This window comes from Akebia trifoliata, chromosome 3, assembly GCF_017979445.1.
Source record: "Akebia trifoliata isolate Shusen 1 chromosome 3, ASM1797944v1, whole genome shotgun sequence".
Taxonomy (NCBI): domain Eukaryota; kingdom Viridiplantae; phylum Streptophyta; class Magnoliopsida; order Ranunculales; family Lardizabalaceae; genus Akebia; species Akebia trifoliata.
Window position 1 is genome coordinate 5,359,033 of NC_141377.1, and position 15,730 is coordinate 5,374,762.

Here is a 15,730-nt window from a genome sequence, read left to right on the forward strand (position 1 = left end):
TGTTTGACACGTGGCACAAATGACATTAACCATAGAGAGAGCCCACAAATTTATTTTTTAAGATTTTAAATCTTAAAAAAGGGTCCTATGGCCGTCATTGACAAATCCTACACACACACAACCATCTAGATTTCATGAAAATATTCATATTAAAAATAAAAATAAAAACTTGTTCTTCGAACTCGATCCAAGGTGTTAAAAACAGTCGACTACCGAGCATCCAAATTTAAAAATAAAATTCAACCCTGAAAAATAACTATTTTAATTTTTTTATTTATTTTAAAGTTCATATAATTTTATCCTCTACAACCCTATTTCATTGGATCATGTTTTTGAATGTCACAAGGTGATCAGTTCAGAAAGGTTTTTTTGTTTTTTTTTTTTCACAATGGGTAGGAGAGAGAAAGGGGCATGGGTCAAAAAGGGCGTTATTTTATCAAAATTCTTCAGTGAAATTTGGAGTTATTCCCTTTGTTTTCAAAGACATATCCTTGATTTTTATCTTACATCAGAAACTTCCTTGGAATTAAGATGATTCCTTAAATATCATCTCAAAACTTGAGGATTATTCATGCAAAAAGCATTGAAAGTGGCAATTCAGCGACTGAAAGAAGAGCAATAGACAACAAAATTATCAACTTTGACGTTAAATTGATACATACATCTGTAAGCTACACTTATGACGAGACCCATGGGGGCGTAATGTTTTCTATGTACAAAAACTTTTTAACTCTGCAAATGAAAACAATCTATGCAACCATTTGGATACAGTAAAACTGGTCTTCTTCGTATGGGACTATGTTGTATGTATGTTGTATGTTATTGACAATGTGCCAAATATGTTGAGAAGTCAGCAAGATAAGCTCTGTTTGTGCATTTATGCCAAGTCAAGCTTGCGGTTGCTGCTCTTCCCTTCAAAACCAATCTCTAGACTTTGAGTTCATTCGTCGTCTATTTTCCTCATTTTGAAACCAAAAACCTCTTTATGTAGTACACTGTCGTCCTCTGAGAGAAACAATTGCTCCCACAAGAGTCACTTATATTAACTACAAAACTTTTCAGAGGATGAGAGAATCTCCAAGTAAAAGTTAATCTACAGCTTCAAAGAAAAGAATCTGAGGTTGTAAATGCCCACTTTTACACGTGGTGAGAACATCGTTCCAACTGCCAGTTACCTGGATGAATCAAATTTGATAAGAAAAACCAGATAAAGGACATAACTAACAGAACTAAACAATAATTATTAAAATAAAAAAAAAATTGAAATTGACCTTGACAGTTTGGTCGTCATAAAGGAACCATCTTTCATTCCCATGATTATAAATAAAGCATACATAGTGTCGTCCACAATAGCAAACCTACGAATTACAAAATAACAATTAGGGCCCAAAATAATTGATAAGAAGTGCTCTTTTTAACACACATGACTAATCGAATTTCAAAATACATGTAATTGATAAGATACGCTATCTTATTATAATTGATCCAATTATTTATATACATAAATACATAGAAACACATACATGTTAAAATTCAACACCAGCCCAAATCGGGAAAAACCCACATTTATTGTCCAAGTCCAATGGTTATTTATAGCCCAATTTCTAGAATCTTCCTAGAAAAAACTCTAGATGTTTTTAGATAAAAGAAAAATAGAAAATTCTAGAATAGTAGATATGTTAGTAGAAAACTCTAGACTAATAGATATTTTTAGAAAGTTCTAGATGACAAAATTGTAACCATTAGATTAAAAATGTATTAACATAATGCTAGTCATTAATTAAGGAGGTGCCACTAGTATAAATAGGGGTGAGTCCTCTCATTTTGCATCAAGTAGTAAGAAAATAAGTTGTGAGTAAGAGGTCTTGAGAGGTTGTAAAAAGTGAGAGTGTTTGTAAAAGTGTGTTTTTCTTAATAGAGTGTTATTTTCTTCTTCAACTTGTGAGTGATATTTTTATTGAGGGTATAGTACAAGTAAATTGTTTACTTATTTATATTCAATATTTGTGCATTTAGAGTCAAGTACTCTAGATTTGTTCCTCAACAATTGGTATCAGAGTCAGGTTGCCAATGATTGATTTTGGTGGAGCTATCTTGAGTCGTGAGGAGTTTACTACTCTACAAGATCGTTAGTCAAGTTTGTTCTATTTAGTCGAAACTTTGTCGGCACGATGGGTGACCTTTAAGTAGTTGGAGGAATCAAGAAATTCAACAACCAAAACTACAACACGTGGGCAATATGCATGGAATCTTACCTACAAGGTCAAGACCTTTGGGAGATTGTTGGTGGTAGTAAAGTTACACAACCGACAGCAGAAGATGCCAATGGCATCTTGCGAAAATGGAAGATTAAAGCAGGCAAGGCGATGTTTGCTTTAAAGACCACAATTGAAGAAGAAATGTTAGAGCACATTCGAGATGCTAAAACACCGAAAGAAGCATGGGATATTTTCACTACACTCTTTTCAAAGAAGAACTATATAAAGCTACAACTTCTCGTGAATGAGCTGCTATCAATGGCGCAACGTGATATGACGATTGCCCAATACTTTCATAAGGTGAAGTCGATATGCCGTGAAATTTCAAAGTTAGATCCGAATGCTGCTATTGGAGAAACCAGGATAAAAAGAATAATTATCCATGGTTTGTGACCCGAATACCGAGGCTTTGTTGCTGCAGTACAAGGATGGCTGATACAACCATCACTTGTTGAGTTTGAAAATTTGCTTGTTGGTCAAGAAGTTGGCTAAGCAAATGGGAGGAGTCTCGTTGAAGGGTGAGGAGGAAGCATTCTACACAAGCAAAAACAAGGGCAACTTCAAGCAGCACGTCGGAGGTGGATCTAAAACGAATGGTGACAAGATAAGAGGTCATCAAAGAGAAGGAGGCTCTCGTCCAAGGGGAGCTTCAAAGAATCACAGTAATAGTAGAAAGTTCGAAGGCGATTGCTACAATTGCGGAAAGAAGGGCCACATAACGAAAGACTGCTGGTCTAAGAAAAAGCATGCTGAAAGTAATGCTGCTACTTCCAGTTCTAAAGAGAAAATTGAAGATGAATGGGATGCTGAAGCATCATTTGTAAAGGAAGAAGAAGAGCTAGCTCTTACAGCTACATCTAAAGGGATTGACAACGAGAATGACTGGATCGTAGACTCGGGGTGCTCAAATCACATGACAGGTGATAAAAAAAAAGTTGCAAAACTTGTCTGAGTACAAGGGAAGTCGTATGGTGGTGACAGTTGACAACTCAAGGTTACCGATAGCTCACATTGGTAAGACGATAGTCACACCTCGTTATAATTCTAACCAGGTGCCACTTCAAAATGTCTACCATGTTCCAGGAATGAAGAAAAATTTGTTATCCGTAGCTCAACTAACATCATTAGGCCACTATGTCTTGTTCGGTCCCCAAGATGTGAAGGTATATCGTGACCTCAAAATCTCAGAAAAGCCAACGATGGAGGGACGACGAGTGGAATCAGTTTACGTAATGTCAGCAGAGTCTGCATATGTAGACAAGACAAGAAGGAACGAGACAACAGATTTGTGGCATATGCGGTTAAGTCATGTTAGCTATTCCAAGTTAAGTGTGATGGTAAAAAAGTCGATGCTTAAGGGGCTTCCTCAGCTTGACGTGAGAACAGACACGATCTGTGCGGGATGCCAGTATGGTAAAGCACATCAATTGCCATACGAGAAATCGAATTTTAAAGTAAAAGAACCATTAGAGTTAGTTCACTTTGATGTGTTCGGACCAGTCAAGCAACCATCAGTTGGGGGAATGCGGTACATGGTGACCTTCATTGATGACTTCTCCAGGTATTTGTGGGTTTTCTTTATGAAAGAAAAATTTGAAACTTTTTCAAAGTTTAAAGAGTTCAAAGAGATAGTAAAATGAGAAGTAGGAAAGAAGATCCGTTGCTTGCGCATAGACAACGGAGGAGAATATAGCTCGGACGAGTTCTCTCTATATCTACGAGAATGCAAAATACGTCGTCAGTATACATGTGCCAATACACCACAACAGAATGGTGTAGCAGAAAGAAAGAATCGACATCTTGCAGAAACTTGTCAGAGTATGCTACATGCAAAGAATGTATCGGGAAGATTTTGGGCCGAAGCTATGAGAACAGCAGCCTATGTGATCAACAAACTTCCTCAACCAAGGTTAGAGTTTGTTTCACCCTTTAAGAAACTGTGGGACATAAAACCTACAGTTAGCTACTTTCGAGTATTTGGATGTGTATGCTATGTATTTGTTCCTAATCATTTACGTAGCAAGTTTGATAAGAAAGCAGTCAGATGTATCTTTGTTGGATACGATAATTAGAGAAAGGGTTGGAGATGTTGTGATCCTACAACTGGAAGGTGTTATACATCGCGAGATGTGGTATTCGACGAAGCATCTTCTTGGTGGTCCTCAGGAAAAGAGGTGTTGCCAGACTCAAGAGAATTCGAAGACAAACTACACCAAAAGGTGGAGGAGCACACTGTCAACATTCAACCAAGTTCATATGAAGCTGGAGATCTGCATGACAGTGAAGGTGATCAAGAGATGGCCTAGAATCCTTGGGAAATTGGTGTGTATCAACAAGAAGATCATTATGAAGAAACGGAAGTATCAACTCCACAATCACAACTAAGAAGGTCAAACAGAATTCGCAAACCAAATCCCAAATATGCCAATGCAGCCATAGTTGAAGAAACAACCGCTAAAGAACCTAAGATATTTGAAGAAGTCACAACGCTAAAGCAAAATCAGATGTGGGATTAGGTGCCAAAGCCAAAAGATGTGAAACCCATATCTTGCAAATGGGTTTACAAGATAAAGCATTGTCCAGATGGATCGATCAAGAGGTATAAAGCTAGATTGGTGGCTCGAGGGTTTTTTTTCAACAATATGATGAAACATATAGTCCGGTGGCAAAACTCACAAAAGGATCAAGTACTGGCAAAGTTCAAAAAATTTCGTCGTCAGCTTTACATGGTGCATAGAGTGAGAGCTGGTGTTGAGGGGGAGTGTTAAAATTCAACACCAGCCCAAATTGGGAAAAACCCACATTTATTGCCCAAGCCCAATGGTTATTTATAGCCCAATTTCTAGAATCTTCCTAGAAAAAACTCTAGATGTTTTTAGATAAAAGAAAAATAGAAAATTCTAGAATAGTAGATATGTTGGTAGAAAACTCTAGACTAATAGATATTTTTAGAAAGTTCTAGATGACAAAATTGTAACCATTAGATTAAAAATGTGTTGGCACAATCCTATCCATTAATTAAGGAGGTGCCACTAGTATAAATAGGGGTGAGTCCTCTCATTTTGTATCAAGTAGTAAGAAAATAAGTTGTGAGAAATAAGTTGTGAGTAAGAGGTCTTGAGATGTTGTAAAAAGTACGAGTGTTTGTAAAAGTGTGTTTTTCTTAATAGAGTGTTATTTTCTTCTTCAACTTGTGAGTGATATTTTTATTGAGGGTATAGTACAAGTAAATTGTTTACTTATTTATATTCAATATTTGTGCATTTAGAGTCAAGTACTATATATTTTCCTCAACAATACATGACATTGTTCAAGCACATAATTCAATAATTGTGATTGGTTTATGACTGAGTTGTTTGAGCTGAAATGCTTATTTCAGCAGTTCAAGTGAAAGTTAGTCAATAAAGACTATCAAGGAAATAAGTGACAGAACTATGATAACTATTTGTTAATCTCATTCACAAAAGCAACTTAAATAATATTTGAATCAAAGGATGCAAGGGTTATCCTAGCATACCACGGAAACCAGGTAACGTTTGTTCCCGGGATCCAGACCACGATACACGACACCAATGTCTAACTCAGTGGTTAGGATTGCCAATGTTGCACATATGTTGTTTTCACTTTCATGGACACTCTGCCAACCCAGGACTGCAAGATAAGAATAAAGACTTATTAAGAGTGATAGAAGAATAACTCATTTCTCAACAAATTGACAATTTACCTGTTGTGAACACTTGAGGAGGTTTTGACAGAATATGATGGATATAGTTGAGTTTTCCACAGCCGCCAACTTCTGGATCACAAGCTAATTGGCGATCAATCGCTACAAGCTTCAAAAGCTCATCAAAAGAGCTGTCTGCAGACATAATCTGAAACCAATTACAAAAACATAAAACTATGTCCACAATCTCAACTCTCCAAATTTAAGATTTCTCCTCTTCAAAGAAATGATAAGTGATTCCATGATTATGAACAAATAATTTCTTAAAATGAGACATGCCTTCATTGTTTGGAGAGAATTAGCATTGACGTTGTAAGACAATGAAGTATATTTCTGACATCTGGATTCCAGACCACAGCTGTTGCAGTTCATCCGCTGAAAGATGTTCATTCCAAAAACACTATGTGCTACACAAGCATTGCTTCGACATACCCAAGACCCTATGCAATTAGTCTCTTCTAATTCAGCATTGAGTTTACGCGATCCAAAAGTAAATGACTTATGGAGGCAGTCAAAGATTGCTGCCAATACTTCAGAAGCATCATTCATCTGTGCCTGTCAATTGGTCTTGCACCTATTAGATATATTATTTCAATAAAAGCGAACACACTGCGTGGAAATAACCAACTATAATTTTATTATTTGTATCGTGGGTTAAGACTGGAAAGTTGGTTGATGCGATTTAAAGGTGAAATAGGAAATTCAGTGAGAGATACCACCACATTTGTGTGAATTTACCTCCTGGAAGAAATCACTATCTGGATAAAATTTGCTTAGAGCAACTCTCAGACAAGTAGGATCAACTGCTTCACTTTGAGTTTCTATTTCTGATTCACTCAGTGCATCAAAAATATCATATAATGCACAGATAACACAAGGATTTCCGATGGTGTTATGCCATGATATTGATCTTCCCCAAAATTCAATTTTAAACCGCGTTAAATTCCATAAGGACTGCATTTTACAAAAGAAACTCCGAGTCAACAGAAAAACAGAAAAGAGTAGAAGTGAAGTGCCATGAAATATCATAGAATGGAAAAACGCCTAGAAATTATGGATTTTCCAACCTGTATGATTACATTCAAAAAGCAATTGTTTTCACCAACTTTATTTTTCAGCCCTGTCCCAATCACATTCTTTCCAGTTGTGCTGTTGACTACAACTTCATTTGGCAAACTTTGACGTGCTTGAAATTTATCTGAAAATAAAACAACATAAAAGGTCTGAATGTCACCAGCACTGTTTTGTGATTCCATGTAACATGGAAATGAAAGTACAGGTGTCCAATGCTGTAGTAATTGCTGCAGTAATATAATAAATGCATAACTATTGCAAGGTCAAGATCATCGATTGTGAATTTTGAGCTATGGATAACTCCAGATGTAAAAGAAATCCTCAGTATCTAAAATAAGTAACCATCATAAGAAGTAAGATGCGAGATGAGTATCATAGAAGTATATGGATACCACCTAGGTCTGTTGAATTATGCAAGTAGCCTTAGATGGAATGGAAGTGTAATGGATTGATGTCTATTAATAATGATGAAGCTCAAGGCTGAGATATAGACTGTTAATTGAAAACAAGTATGTTGACTCAAGGTTAAGATCCAAGAAACCTGGGATTTCTGTAAAATCGATCTGGAAAAGGCTGTGACCATGTCAATTGGGAGTTCCTGAGATTGTATGGGCTTCAATGAGAGGTGGATTAATTGTGTTATGAAGTGCATATCCTCGTAATCATTTTTATTTTGTTCAATGGGTCTTCTGCGAGCTTTTTCAAGAGTTCTAGAGGCCTCAGGCGAGGTGATCCACTATCTCCATTTTATTCAAAATTTGGTAGTTGAAGCTTTTGGTAGACTGATGTGTAGGTAAGTGGCTACCGGGAGGCTAGAAGGCTTTATGGTGTTGCACGTCCAGTTTGTTGATGATACATTTAATTTGTTTTGGATGCCTGCTATAATTAGGTCAGATTCTTTGCGGGATTGCTTTGTTGCTTTGAGGCCATCTCAAGTTGTGAATCTGAAAAAAACAAGTTGTTCAGGTAGGGGTAGTAAATAGCTTCAATCTCTCGTTGATTTTTTGGTATGTTAGGTGGACTCATTTCCTTGGTCTTCCAATGATGCTACTTATGGAGTTGAACCATTTGGGATTATGTGATTGAGAGAGTGGGGAACAGGATTGGATCTTGGAAAGTTCAATATTTGTCTAGGGGAGGTAAGCTGACTCTGATCAAGAGCAGGCTTGCTAGCGTTCCAATATACTTCTTTTTCTCTATTTGCATGTCTAGAAACGTGGAAGCTTATCTGGAGAACTTATCAGGAGCTTTCTTTTACGGGGTAGGACGATCCTGTTCAAGGTTTTTTTTTCCATTTGGCTAGCGTCCTTAGATAAAATTGTCACCTGCATACCACAATATGCATAAGCGGATTCATCTCTCAAAATTTTCTCTCTCTGCAAGGAAAATAGGGAATCTATCAATCATTTGCTTATCCTTTGCAATGCGCTTGAAATTAGGAAAATTTTCTTACTATTTTTTTATGTATTGGTACTCCCCATGCTCCATAATTTAATTACTTTGTGACAGGTTGAACTAAATCTTTCACCCAAAATTGAGGATCTTGTGGTACTTGAACCTTTTGACATTTGTTGGCACATCTGGAGGGAGAACAATAGTAGGCTTTTCTTAGGAGAGATAGATCTATATAGGAGTTTATAATTGGTATTCTAAAATTTTTGAGTAAGTTGTAGCATTCTAGTTTTTATGTATTTTTGTGCAAGTTGTATGAGGAGTTCAGAGCTTTTTTTTTTTAGGATTGTTTATTTTGGTGGGATTCAGTTTTACTGAAGTCACATAGTTGTTCTTTCTTTCCTTTTCTTTTTCTCCTTGTTTCCTTCTACTTGTATCTGGAGGTATCCTCGGCCTCCCTTTTTCTATTTATAATATTGTTCTTTATCTAGAATAATAATAATAGTACAGTACCTATAAAAAGAAAATAATAATGGTAAGGAAGTTAAAATTTACCATTACTAAGTTCAACCTAAGGTAGAAAAAAGAATAAATGCAAATAACAGTCCTAGTGCACCAAAGTACAGCCATGCTTATGTTGAGCACCACAAAGGGTCCCCTGAGCCGTTGCAGTAGATTATTATTATTTTTTTTTTTGAAAAGTAGCCGTTGCAGTAGATTATTCTTTGATGTGACCATCAATTGGTGAATTCTCAATTTCATAATTACCTTTTTCAGATGACAAGGCTTCAAGCGATTTGGTAGAGCTGTATTGTGGTTTTCCTTGCCTTCGTTTCCATCGGCATTGACGAGTAAGCAAAACTTCCGAAGTTCCTTCGTTAGGAAGGCCTTCATGAAACAAATATGATTTAGGGAACAATTCCAACATATAGAATAATTTGACCAAAAATATGTAGTGTTATTTAAGAGTTGTTAACCTTGCCCTCCAGAATTGGTAGAGGATTTGCTGGGCAATGCAGTTCCCCCTGCACTTTGTATGGGCACACTAAATATATCATCGGAAAAATTGGGCTTCCCCAGTGATGGATCCTCATAAGCCTCGTAAGGCTTCTCATGAAAGCTAATTGAGGGGCTCTCAACTTCTGAACTCAGCACCATGTCGGGCCCTCCAGAATACGTTCTAGACTGAACATTTGGGTCACCAGAATCTGGCTTTGAGTCAACAACAGATAATTCTGGTGCCACGTTCTCTACAATGCTTCCACTAGCCTTCTCATGTAGTTCTGCTTGGTGCTTCTGTTTGCCCTCATTCTCAATTTTCACTTGATACCCCGGAGTTTCTTCAAGCATTTTTGCATCTGTTTCAGTCTCAAGTTGACATCTAAATTCCTCTTCCTTCGGTTCCAAGTCATCCGACTCAACAGGAAAGTGACTGCAGTATGCACATTAGCACAAAAAGAATAGTGATTGTAGTGAAGAAGAAAAAAGGAAGGATCATGTGTGTGCCTAACAAGAAAGAGACGTACGTCTGTTCTGCAATTTCCTCATTACCACCACTAACCTGCAAAATTCCAGACAGCATTAGCCCCAACATCTGCGAAGTTGTACATTAAAATAATTATGCACCTAATAAAGTAACTCAACAAGACAGAGACAATTACAACCTTTAAATTCTTAGCTTTTCGGTTACCCTTGTTCTTTTTCTTATTCTTTGACTTATTTTTCTGTTTCGAATGATCAACTCCTTTATTGATACTCTTGTTGTCATCGAGTGCAAATTCAGCTAATAAATCTTTTGACATATCAGGCTTTCCCATTGATGGATCATCACAAGGCTCATGAGGCTTCTCATGACAGTTAATTGAGAGACTCTCAACTTCTGAATTTGGCACCATGTCAGACCCTCCAGAATACGTTCTCAACAGCTCATGAACATCTGGATCACAAGAATCGGGCTTTGATTTAACAACTGACAACTCTGGTTGCACGTTCTCTACAATGCTTCCTCTAGCCTTCTCACCACCAGTAGCCTGAAAAATTCCAGAAAGCATTAGTCTCAATGTCAACGAAGTTGTATATAATATAACTATGCACCTAATAAAAGATCCTAACTAGACAAAGACAATTACAACCTTTAAATCCTTAGCTTCTCTGTTACTCCTGTTCTTTCTCTTGTTCTTTGACTTATGTGTCTGTTTCGAAGGATCACCTCCTTTATTGATACTCTTTTTGTCATCCTGTGCAAGTTCAGCTAATAATGCCTTTTTTGCAGCCTCTGATTTCTCTGTAGCATATTTATCTGCGATTTCCTCTAAGTGTGACTGGAAAAGAGAGTTAACGTCAACAAGATGAAAATTTATATCCAAACAGGTAAAATTATACAGCAAATAAAAGAAAATTAGGAATAACATTTGCTGACTATATAACAAAACGCTAATATATGAAAAAAACAACGATTTTTTTTTTTCAATTTTAATTGAAGGTTCACTGCAAAAATATTGCAGATTAGAATTATTTCTGTTAATCAACATCTAAGAGAACAACTACCATATAATTCAAACCAGACTCTGATTTTCCCTCATGAATTGCAGATTTGATCAAAACTTCACCATCAAAACAGATTTCAGAACAATGTGACCTACTACTAACGATCCAAAATTCAAAATTTCCGAACTAAAACATTAAAAAATTGAAGAACAACAGCCATCCCGTATATCTTTGATAACAGGACATAGTTTGGATGCAGGACAATGGGGAAGGCCCGGACCGAGTCACACTTGGTAAGCTATCTGCAATTACTCATTAGAGTGCACTTTCTCAGTAATGGTGGGTCGATGCTTATATCGACAAGCATGGAATTGAGCTTGATGAGAATATCAGTTCGACGCACATTAACATGTATGCCAAGTATGGATGCTTAGAAGGCATGGTTCTAGCATTCGAAGGAATGGGAAAGAAGAGTGTGGAATCTGGGAATGCGATGACTTCGGGTCTGGCTGCAAATGGGGAAAGCAGAAAAGCAATTGAACTCTTCTTGAAGATGGAGGGTATGCATTTTCAACCCAACGCTATAACGTTTAATAGTGTTCTGAATGCTTGCAGTCATGGAGGATTGTTTGAAGGTGGTATTAGGTATTTCACCACGGGTGCTTGGTTGATCTGTTTGGCCGTGTGGGTCTGTTTGACAAGGCAAAGGAGATCATGAGAACAATGCCGATGAAACCTGATGTGGTTGTGTGGAAGGCTTTATTGGGTGCTTGCAGAGAAGAAAGCTGAGCTTCATGGGTGATCATGCAAACTATGTCCTATTATCGAACATATATGTGATGGCTGATAAGTGGGATGGGGTTCATAAATCAGGTAAAAATACCATTACATACCTGCAAAAATGACTTCAGAAGAGGCAACATAATTGCCCGGTAATCATGGGCAGAAAAAGATCCAAGCTTCAACTCCAATTCCCAGATAGAAGTGCCAGTGTGAACGATATTTGCATCAATTTTGCTGAACTACAAGAATGAAATACTTTGTGATTAAGATAAAACGTCGTCATGGACCACAAGTCACGGTTTTAGTCTTGCAGATAAAACTACCTGTACAGAGAACCAGTCCTTGTGTCTCAGAATTACTGTTTCTATGCAAGTGTCTGCTTGATACATTAAGTCCTGCATTCTCCAATCCTCATCTTCGCCAGTCAAAGATTCCTCGTATCCAAATTGTGAGACTTTAAGATGTTGTGCTTCATTAAGAACATTTGATGCAACATACAACTCATTCTTCCTCTCAACAAGCTCTTCTATCCACTTCTTGAGGATTACCTCGTAACTTTGAGAAACGAATTCAGTTGCTTCCTTCCTTCCTTTACGCTCTCCGATACAGAGTCTCTCGACTGTGTTGAAAGCTACTGCAAGGTCCCGTTTCTCACATAAACTCTCGCACCAGGTCTGTAAGATGGAGTTTTCCTCTTTAATTTTTTGCAGAATTTCCATTCCGCAACGTGTTTTATCTTCCCTCAGACATTTCCATGAAGCCAGTTGTTCTCCACTTGAAGGATCTTCTTCTAATATCCAGTTTAACAGTGCATCACTATCAGCACCATCGTCCATGGAATCACTCTTCTCCAAAAGGAGACATAAAGAATCTCCATAAAAAATGATCCTCTCTTTGATATCAGATCCATAAGTAACACTATGTGTTTCATCAGCTAAGGTGCTATCCTTCTCTCTTCCTGCCAAACAATAAATAAGAAGATATTTCAAGAATCGGTAGATTTTTTTAAGCTCTGAAGGTGACAAGAAGCATAAGCTGAGAGAAGTTTTTTCCAAGCCAATGTTGAGAAACCATGAACCGTGAACGATATGTTGTATCTTGTCCATGGTGAATCGTATCACCTTGGTAATATGACTCGCAGCAAGATAATTATGTTTCAGAAGTATGTAGAGCAAAATAGGAACTTTTTTAAGGAGCTCTGTACGCTCAGAATCATCAGAAAGTGGCCACTTCTGTCCAAGATAAAATACCTTCGTCCACCAACTACTTCCACCTACCATTAATTCAACATTAGAAATCTCAGTATGGTTTCTACTTGTTTCCACGAGTTTCTTATTCCCAGTCTTCTCCTCTTTGGATTCTTTTTCCATCGCCTTATCAGGAGAAGACTCCGATTTATCTTTTGATCCTTCAAGCATTCTTAATGAACCAGCAATATCTAGTGGATACCATAGACCATAGCGAATCATGGCAACCCAATCATCTCCAACTATTTTAGGAAAAACAGATCGCAAATTTGGTGGCAGGACTTTTACGTGATCACTTTGAACATGTTGCATAAGTGAAACATAATCAACAAGTTTCTCATTGCAGCTTGGGCAGGTCCAGAATTTCCATCTCCCATTGGCTTTGCCAAAAGATAGAGCTTCCGACAGAACTTCCATCTCCAATTGATCCTTGAAATGGGTTTCGAGATCGTGAACACTCACTTTGAGCAAACTTTGCTTCTTATCGAGACTCAAAGAGTTCCAATATGATCGAACCCAATCCTTCTTCACCACCGAGGAGACAATATTCTTTAAATTTTCCTTCTTACGACGACCCCTCACTTGCTTATTCTCCTCCTCGTTCTTCGATTGGGGCGAAATAGGTTTCTGCTCCAAGCTTTGCTGCTGCAAGATTCTCCACTCCCTTGATGCAGAAACAATCTCCTTCTTAAGCTGTTCTTCAATTGCCTTTCTTGGTTTCTTGATCTTAGTAAGAGACATAAGCCCACTTGGGTCTTTCAATATCTGTTTTGTGGGAACCGACCCAACCTTCGATTCAGTCAAAAGATGCTTCATCCAAATCGATATCAAAGCAATGTTGGATTTTTGAATAATTGAATGAAGGTTCTGCTTTACATCTGCCACACTAGCCTCTCGTACATCTACCTCCTCCAAACCACCCTTTGTTGGATCGTAGGGATTTTCAATCGATAATGCCCGACTACATTCTTGAATAACCTCTTCATACCCTTTACGATCATTCGAAGCAATGTAGAGTAGATTACCGTAGAAATGAAGAAGCTCGATCCAATTTGGAACCAAAGAAATCGCTTTTCTTGTAGATTTGATTGCATCGTTCAACTGTATTTCTTTCTCATTAAGATCATTTATTAGGGTTGCAATTTTAACAGAAATTAAACCTTTAATTCGGTGGGTGACTGCTGAGGTCGTGTAACAGAGATTCAATTCTTCAATAAGATTTAGGGCATTGGTGTTGTTTTCCTGTCGAATAGAGGTTAGGTTTTCCTCGCAATCAAGTTCGATTGAAGTCTCAGATTGATCGAAATCACCAGATTGAGTGACAGTTTGCTTCCGCTCATCTTTGATGGAAGCAGAAGCCATAGCAGCGGAACCACGCTTCTTAGGCCCCATTGATGGTTAAATTAAGAGCAAATGCTTACATATTAACAAGATTAACAGAGAAATTCAAAGAAGAAGAAGAAAATTTCGATCAATCATCGATTGGTTCTCTCTCTTTCTCTCCCTCTGAGCTACCAACAATGGCGGAGATTTATCTTTATTTCGTTCTTGATTTTGAATTCTTGATTAGGCGGTTTTTAAATTTGAAAACCTTTGTGAGACAGTGAGAGTAAATACTGGTGAAGAAGACGACACAGACCGCCAAGTATTAACTAACGGTTCAATGGTTTTTAAACCCGATTTGGGTTTTTTGGATCGACCGATTTCAACCGAAAGAATCTCGTTTAAACCGGTCGAGTTGATTCCTCTTAAACCAATGATGACGTGCAAGTAAAAACCAGGATGTTGTGATATTACCACGCCATTTATCTATTACCATGCCCATAAATACTTTTCCTCGTCTCAGACTTCTCCCCTTTTTCGATAATACTCCTCTACATTAATTATTTTTTCATTTTTACTCCCTTAACTCCAAAAAGAATTTTTCCGTGTCCTAGACATTGATAAATTCTAATAATATATAAGAGTTGTGATGAATGCCTGTGATAAATCATACGCGGTTGACGTGGTAAGAACACAAAATTATAGAGCCTTTTTCTTTGAGATACAAAAGGAAAAGATTTGTGATTATGTGCCCTTGCCACATCAATTTCACATAGATTGTGTATGATTTTCCGCGTGCAGTCCTTATTATGCAATATATAATGATGAAAGTGCATCATAAGTGAAATATATAATTTTGAAGAACCCCTCTACGTTATGGTGAAATTTAGAGTTAATTCACTTTGTTTTCAAAGACATATCCTTGACTTTTATCTTACGCTAGAGTTTGGGGAATCCTTTTTGTGGATTAAAGGGGTAAGAGTATGAAAAAATATAAAATTGGAAGAATATTATTAAAAAAATAAAGTGAAGAGATAAAAAGTGAAAAATAAGAAAATAGGTTAAAGATGAGATATAAAAAAAATTAAAGAGAGTGAAGATGAAAGATAAAAAAATATAGTGTAAGTTGATGGAACATTTGTATACTCACAAACTCTAGGTGAGGGGATGTTTATCCCCATCTCAAAAAACGCAAAACTATAACAACTCAATTGTGTTGTATTATATAGATGAAAAACTTAAATGTCTCTGGCCATGTTTTTTTTTTCTAGGTAACACATTGTATTTAATTTCTAACATATAATGTTTTACCCTAGTATTCAACTTAGAGATTCAAAAATGTGGTGGGAAAATGAGCAATATGAAAAATTAAAATCCAAGAAAAATACAAGAGAAAAAAGTAAAAGAAGAAGAAGAATGAGGTGGATGAGAAAAAGAGAGAG

The 15,730-nt window shown here is 37.0% G+C and overlaps 3 protein-coding genes across 3 annotated transcripts in view; 1 reads left to right on the forward strand and 2 right to left on the reverse strand.

Annotated features, from left to right (window-relative positions):
* LOC147405700 (receptor-like protein EIX2) overlaps nt 1-15,730 on the forward strand; it is a 66,138-nt gene that overhangs the window by 26,059 nt on the left and 24,349 nt on the right. The gene's annotated exons all lie outside the window — the stretch shown is intronic.
* LOC147405703 (uncharacterized) lies at nt 817-14,357 on the reverse strand. The gene is made up of 13 exons (XM_086435411.1): nt 12,042-14,357; nt 11,829-11,957; nt 10,581-10,769; nt 10,113-10,478; nt 9,975-10,009; nt 9,805-9,880; nt 6,721-6,936; nt 6,415-6,537; nt 6,262-6,357; nt 5,983-6,130; nt 5,776-5,909; nt 1,272-1,358; nt 817-1,175 (listed from the first exon to the last, which is right to left on the reverse strand). The coding sequence occupies exons 1-13, from the start codon at nt 14,355-14,357 to the stop codon at nt 1,089-1,091; spliced, it is 4,002 nt and encodes a 1,333-aa protein (XP_086291537.1). The 3' UTR covers nt 817-1,088.
* On the reverse strand, nt 6,943-10,466 carry LOC147405704 (uncharacterized). Its single transcript, XM_086433517.1, has 4 exons — nt 10,113-10,466; nt 9,426-10,009; nt 9,217-9,336; nt 6,943-7,180 (listed from the first exon to the last, which is right to left on the reverse strand). Exons 2-4 carry the CDS (start codon nt 9,796-9,798, stop codon nt 7,008-7,010), a joined length of 666 nt encoding a protein of 221 aa, XP_086289643.1. The 5' UTR covers nt 9,799-10,009; nt 10,113-10,466; the 3' UTR covers nt 6,943-7,007.

Bases quoted from the DNA above. Each gene is read 5' to 3' on its own strand.
- LOC147405704 (XM_086433517.1), bottom strand. From the start codon at position 9,798: ATGCTTGAAGAAACTCCGGGGTATCAAGTGAAAATTGAGAATGAGGGC. The intron at 9,337-9,425 runs GTTAACAACTCT...TGTTTCATGAAG, and splicing joins TACCAATTCTGGAGGGCAAG to GCCTTCCTAACGAAGGAACT. The intron at 7,181-9,216 runs GTAATTATGAAA...TTTTATTTTCAG, and splicing joins AGCCTTGTCATCTGAAAAAG to ATAAATTTCAAGCACGTCAA.
- LOC147405703 (XM_086435411.1), bottom strand. From the start codon at position 14,357: ATGGGGCCTAAGAAGCGTGGTTCCGCTGCTATGGCTTCTGCTTCCATC. The intron at 9,881-9,974 runs GTACGTCTCTTT...TGCATACTGCAG, and splicing joins GAGGAAATTGCAGAACAGAC to TCACTTTCCTGTTGAGTCGG. The intron at 6,131-6,261 runs GCATGTCTCATT...AATTGGTTTCAG, and splicing joins ATTCTCTCCAAACAATGAAG to ATTATGTCTGCAGACAGCTC.